The sequence below is a fragment of the Gossypium hirsutum genome, chromosome A05 (genome assembly GCF_007990345.1).
Source record: "Gossypium hirsutum isolate 1008001.06 chromosome A05, Gossypium_hirsutum_v2.1, whole genome shotgun sequence".
In the NCBI taxonomy this organism is placed as follows: domain Eukaryota; kingdom Viridiplantae; phylum Streptophyta; class Magnoliopsida; order Malvales; family Malvaceae; genus Gossypium; species Gossypium hirsutum.
Window position 1 is genome coordinate 19,246,468 of NC_053428.1, and position 6,279 is coordinate 19,252,746.

At 36.8% G+C, this 6,279-nt stretch overlaps 1 protein-coding gene across 2 annotated transcripts; it reads left to right on the plus strand.

The window, feature by feature from the left end:
* Window positions 1-722: 722 nt before the first annotated feature.
* Window positions 723-5,762, plus strand: LOC107960422 (DUF21 domain-containing protein At1g47330). 2 transcript variants are annotated; one of them, XM_016896772.2, is made up of 12 exons: window positions 730-1,233; window positions 1,855-1,931; window positions 2,012-2,095; window positions 2,181-2,294; window positions 2,473-2,559; window positions 2,658-2,797; window positions 2,890-2,977; window positions 3,910-3,983; window positions 4,191-4,378; window positions 4,541-4,800; window positions 5,006-5,052; window positions 5,273-5,762. In XM_016896772.2, exons 1-12 carry the CDS (start codon window positions 1,056-1,058, stop codon window positions 5,379-5,381), a joined length of 1,446 nt encoding a protein of 481 aa, XP_016752261.2. In that variant the 5' UTR covers window positions 730-1,055; the 3' UTR covers window positions 5,382-5,762. The 2 variants fall into 2 exon arrangements, with proteins under 2 accessions (XP_040969747.1, XP_016752261.2); XM_041113813.1 differs by lacking the exons at window positions 5,006-5,052; window positions 5,273-5,762 and having other exon boundaries at window positions 723-1,233; window positions 4,510-4,736.
* The last annotated feature ends 517 nt before the right edge of the window (window positions 5,763-6,279 follow it).

Here is a 6,279-nt window from a genome sequence, read left to right on the forward strand (position 1 = left end):
TAAGTTTTGTTATTCAATGTTCCATCTGAAACAAAAGTTAAAACTAAGACACAAACAAATCATCCATCATTGTCTTCATACCCCTTTTTTCCCAACAATCAAAAAGAATTTTTTAAAAAAAAGGAAGAAGAAAAAATAAAATTTTGAAACCATAACAGCAACAGCACTAGCCCAGAGATGTTTAGTGGTATTCAAAACACTTGATCCTTTCTTCCCTTTCTCCTCTTCCACCATTTCCACCGCTTCTAAATTGTTATCCCCGTTTTGCCCTCAATCTTCTCCTGATTCCCCAACATACCCTTCCTCCCTCGACAAACTCGCCTATAAAACCCAGCCCTCTTTGCCATCACCTCTCCTCGACTTCACAGGACGCAGTGTCCGACCACTAGAAAAACAAGAAACCGAACACACATTTTCAGTTTTATCAACAAAACATTTCTGGGTCTTTAATGAAATGAGGAAGGAACTATTTTGTTGCTAAGAAACAAGCCACCATGTCGTGAGGTCCTGATCAACCATTTGTAAGCTTTGAAATGAAGAAATGGAACTTGAGCTTAAATTCGAGCTTCCCAACTATGAAGGGTTCTGGATGGGTGTTTATTTTTAACTGCGGTACTTTTAGTTTTACTCTATTTTATTGGGTTTGTTACGATAAATAAGTTGAGAAATTAAAAAAACAATTAAAAATTTTAGATATAAATGACTCTATTTTAATTTAACTAATGAGATAGTTTACCTTTAAAAAAAAAAAAGTGAGCCCAGAGGAACTGCTGGTTAAAACGTAAGCAAATCGAAGCTGCAGAGATCCGTAATAAAGTGGACAAAAGCCTAAGAATTCCAACAACACAAAGCAGTAGTAAACTAATCCTTACAGTACACGTGAGCACATTATTTATTTGGGCCGCTCAAATTTTCACATTTTTTTTTGTCTCTCCAATCATTTGGAAGGACAAAGCAACAGACAAACTTCCCGGCTGTTCTACAGAATCCTGATTGCTATTTCAAGAGAGCTAATAAAACAACACTAAACAGAGAGAAAAGGGAGAACAGAAAGGATGGCTTCAGACGTTCCTTGTTGCGGGGTTGAATTCTCGTTGTACCTGCTCATAATTGCGGGGTTGGTGTGTTTTGCTGGGTTGATGGCTGGGCTAACACTTGGACTTATGTCTCTGGGTCTCGTGGACCTTGAAGTCCTCATCAAGTCTGGCCGTCCTCAAGATCGTACCCATGCTGGTAACCTTCGCTCCTTACTTTCTCATTTTTAATGAGTTATTGACTGGAATATTCTTGTACTTCGTTCGCTTGATTTTGTCAATTCAGTTAATTCGGGTATAGCTGGTGATTGCGGGGTTTTAATACTGTTGTATCGAATAGCTTGTCGGTGCTTTGAATAGGGATGCTTTTGTTGGTCTACTAAGCTATCAATGTAAGGGCTTGATCATATATAGTTTATGTTTAGAATCTTTAGATAGTTAAAAGCCAAAAAAAAGGTTTAATTAGCTTTTGGAATTGAGTCCACTCACCGAGTCCTGTTACTCGGTTCCTACTTCGTACTACGATAGGTTTATTACATGACGTTGATGCCGAAGTGAGGCGGCCGGTTACTGACTTCAAGGTTTCTTAAAGGCTTTGTCTTGGTTGTTATTTTGTTGTTTGCTTTTGACTGTATTCTAGATTCTGGAAGAAGAAGAAAAGAATAGTAAAAGTAAATTAGTCAATAAACAAAGCAACAATCAGTTCCATGTAGAATTGGGTTTTATTTAGCATGTTAGCTGATCTATTACAAGAAGGTGAGAACTTTATGGCGTTTTTTACAATAATAACTTTCGTTTTGTTTTGTTTTTTCTTTGGCAGCAAAGATATTTCCTGTGGTGAAAAATCAGCATCTTCTGCTATGTACTCTATTGATTGGAAACTCCTTGGCAATGGAGGTTAATGCTCTAAACTATCATTATCGGTTTCTCTCTTCAATGTTGTTGCTTGTTTCCTAACTTATTTTCCTTCTATGCAGGCTCTTCCCATTTTTTTGGACAAGCTTGTGCCTCCGTGGGCTGCAATTCTGATATCAGTGACTCTGATCCTCATGTTTGGAGAGGTTGGTTGTTAATGGATTGAGCTTGCTATCTTTAGGAGGAAGTTGCAGTAGTGTTGCTAAAATATGTTTTTATGTCTGACTGCAGATATTGCCCCAAGCCATTTGCACTCGTTATGGCTTGAAAGTCGGAGCGATAATGGCACCTCTTGTCCGTGTTCTTCTTTTTCTTTTCTTTCCAATGTCTTATCCAATTAGCAAGGTATAGTCATCTACAAATTTTTCTATTATGCTGTTAGGAATATCGGTATTTTCTGTATATTGTGCTCTTAATAAGTTGTTACTAGATATAGTTGAATTTGGCAACTAAATTGCTAGGATTATACTAGAAACCGGGTTTATATTTTATATTCTCTCAATCAATATCATGTACTTTCCAGATTTTGGACTGGATGTTGGGTAAGGGTCACGCTGCCCTCCTTCGGAGAGCAGAGCTAAAGACTTTTGTGGATTTTCATGGCAATGAGGTACTATATAATGTTTAAAACCGCTGGTTTATGTTTGAATGCTTTATGCAGTCCTTGGCTTTTCTTTATATGTCATTATATATATGCTCTTTTTTTAGGCTGGGAAAGGTGGTGATCTGACTCATGATGAGACGACTATCATTGCCGGAGCACTTGAAATGACCGAAAAGACTGCTAAAGTTGCCATGACGCCAATATCAAACGCATTTTCCCTTGATCTGGATACCATTCTTGATTCGTGGGTTCGTGGATCCCAGTGAATTGCTAACAGGATTTACCACTCTACCTATGCTCTAAGCTTTTCTCTCTCTCTCTCTCTTTGCAAATCAGGGAAACGCTGAATAAAGTAATGGCAGTCGGTCATAGCAGAGTTCCAGTGTATTATCGAAACCCAACAAATATAATTGGACTTGTTCTGGTAATTTCCTTTCTCTGCACAAGCTATCATTTTATGATCGTTTCTTGCTAGGATACTTTACACTTATTTGCCAGCTATTCACTTCTGTTCCATGGTCATATGAGACCTTGCCTCCCATTCCTGTCTTTGTTTCTGAAAAACTTTTGACGGAAATCTCTCCTTTATTTTTTTTTTGCAATTCTTTTGTTAACAATGGCAGTTCGCATATCTTTTTGAGAGACAAAATGATGAATAAGGTAAGAATAATGGCAGGGAGTTGCAGTGACATGACTAATAGCCATTGGTAATCAAATGTGATTTTCTTGACCTAAAAGCTTATGACATAATGACGAAGCCCAATAAATGTATGCATTCGAAATTTAGAACTGAGCTACTATTTCTTGTTTATTTTGCTGGTAAAACCTTGGATTCTTTTTGGCCATGTATAACCTTGGAGTTAGAGAATGCTAAGATGCACCTTTGGGGCGTTGATGAATGCTATGAGTATCATGTTAGCTGTGCTGTTATCTGTCCTAAAAATACCTTGTTCTTTGCTTGCCTTCTCTTATTCCTTTAAGACACTCTAGTAGGTACAACTTGAAACCTTTGTTTAAACAGTTATCAGCTCACCCATTGTGTATTTATCTTATTCCTATCTTGGGTATTATTTTGGAAATAGTTTGTGTTTGTACCATTCATAATACATGTTATTGATTTCTGTCACTTGAAAACTTTGTATCAAATTCCTACTAGCTCCTGCAAGGATGCACTTCACTTCCATTGCTGCCTTTTTGTTTAGTAGTTCCCAAAAAAGCAATTCCTTTCATTTTAAGATCATTTCTATAATATTATTTATATTGGTTATCTCCGGCATGGCTTTATTCGAATTTATTTTATGTTTTCCTCTCTTTAATTACTACATTCTTCTTCTGGGTTTGGCTTGAAATGTGCAGGTTAAAAATCTGTTAACAATTGATTCAGAAGGTCCAGTTCCTTTGAGAAAAATGATAATAAGAAAAATCCCACGGTACAGTATCTCGTCTTTCTGTTATAGCATAACTTTTTAGTATCTAAATAGGTGGAAAAGAGATGAGGACACGAAATTTAACAATGGATATGTATGTCCCTTTGGAATGTTCATAATCAGCTTCAGTCGGTTTAGTTGTTGTTTTTGTTTCCTTACAACAAGAAAGAAGTAAAATCTATTCTTCTATTATTCTTGTTCACTGTACAGGGTGCCAGAGGACATGCCACTATACGATATTCTTAATGAATTCCAAAAAGGTCACAGCCACATTGCTGTGGTATATAAGGATCTAAATGAGAGCGAAGAATCTGTGAAGAAAGGTAAAGATGGTGAACGACTTGAGTTTAAGGACAACTGTAAGAAGCGAAGAGGTGAACCCGAGACATCAAGAAAAGGTGATTATATACGTACTAGGAAAGCAATTGCTCTAAACAATTTTTTTTAGCATATTGTTACATACCACAAGTACCTTTCTTTCTTGGTTAAGTATACCTTCATTAGGTTGACTGATCTTGTTCTTTTGAAGTAAAATATCACCGACCTTCATGCATTTCCAGATGATCGTGAGGTTGGCTTAAGTGCCCTAAAATTAGGGCTTAAGTCGGACTCGCAAGATGTTCAGACACTTGTGACTAACAGTGATGGAGGTCAGCAGACAAAGAAGAGCCCACCAACTACTCCTGCATTTAAGAAACGACACAGAGGTTGCTCATACTGCATATTGGACATTGAAAACGCTCCTATTTCTGAGTTTCGATCAAATGAAGAGGTTGTTGGTGTTATCACCATGGAGGATGTTATTGAAGAACTGCTTCAGGTAAATCTCTTGCAATCAGGGGGTAATGAAGAGACCAACCATCTTTGGGACCTTCATATTACTTCTCCCTTCCCCATGGTGTAATGATATTAATCTTTTTACCTCTGGTGGTGGCTTGATAGCTTGGAACAACTATTTCCAGTATGCTAAAAAGGTTTATGGGAATTACGTGTTAATCTCTTTTGTCAATGCTTGCTTCTGACAGGAGGAGATATTAGATGAGACCGATGAGTACGTCAATATCCACAACAGGTAGATTTTCACCATTTCTCTATGTTCATCTGGTATGTATCTTGTTAAAGTCGATGTCATAGCATGTGGATCATGCTAACCAGTTAACTTCAGTCACCTTCGTGTAGCAGAGTATGGTTCTGATTCAGCTCTAGCGCCATGAAAGATATTTTTGTTTTTTGAAAATGGAAAGATTAAATAGATTTAGTTCCCAAGAGTTCTGACCATGTGTCCCATGCAGGATAAAGATCAATATGCACACATCTAAGGAAAATGCTCATCATTTGAATTCAACACAACCTCCTGCGACTGGCAGCGACATCACTTTCTCCGGTATCACCAGTTCATGAGAGAAATCTTTCTCAACTTTCCCTCACGCCAACCGTTTCACATTGAGCTCCAGGAGAAAGACTCGTTAAAGGATAGGTGAAACCTCAGCATTTTTTCATCTTCTTTTTCTGTAGGACATGATAATTAACTATAGACTTAAGAAAAAATATATATGAGCTAAGGTTTAGCTACTTGATAAGAACCAATGACGAACCCTACTTTAGTTTTAGACGGAGTGCCTGGAGGATACGTGAAATCGCATACAGAACAGATGCTTATTTTAGTTTAATGGATGAAAACACCATTTGAGATCATCCAATATATATAGATGGTGATTGTTTTATGTAAAATCTGCTTGGAATTATATGCTACATTCATATCAAAGCAATTTACGCACGAAATCGATACTCTTTTCTTGAAGAGAATTGCATGAAGATTGCAATTTACGGAAGACAACGTGGAACTGATTTCAAGAAGATAATCAAGTCATATCCCTTATCTTAATCCTAAAGTCTCGGTCAAATACCAATGCTATTTGAGATTTTTCTTTTGGTTTTGGATATTATACTTTAGAGTTTGAACTTTGACCTAATAATCCAACATGGTTTAGAGTACCAATACTACCATTAATATACTCTCTACGGGGTCTCCATTTTCCCATTTATATTTCCTGAAAACAGATTGGGATTTTGACAAGATTGGCATGATTAATAATGGTCAGTTTTATTAAAATATGTTGTATTTTTGAAGAGTTCAAATTTTAATAATAATATTGAGGGAACAACTATAAATTTAGAAAATATTAATTTTACATATACTCTTATAATTTTTGGAGACAGTGTAAGATTGAGGGCCAACTGTCAGTAGTCTCTTGCAAGTGGACCCACAATCCAATTTGCGGGCCTTGCCTTGCTTGAT

Coding starts and splice junctions, on each gene's coding strand:
- LOC107960422 (XM_016896772.2), top strand. CDS start 1,056: ATGGCTTCAGACGTTCCTTGTTGCGGGGTTGAATTCTCGTTGTACCTG. Junction 1,234..1,854: donor TCAAGATCGTACCCATGCTG/GTAACCTTCGCT, acceptor TTTCTTTGGCAG/CAAAGATATTTCCTGTGGTG. Junction 2,978..3,909: donor ATATAATTGGACTTGTTCTG/GTAATTTCCTTT, acceptor TGAAATGTGCAG/GTTAAAAATCTGTTAACAAT.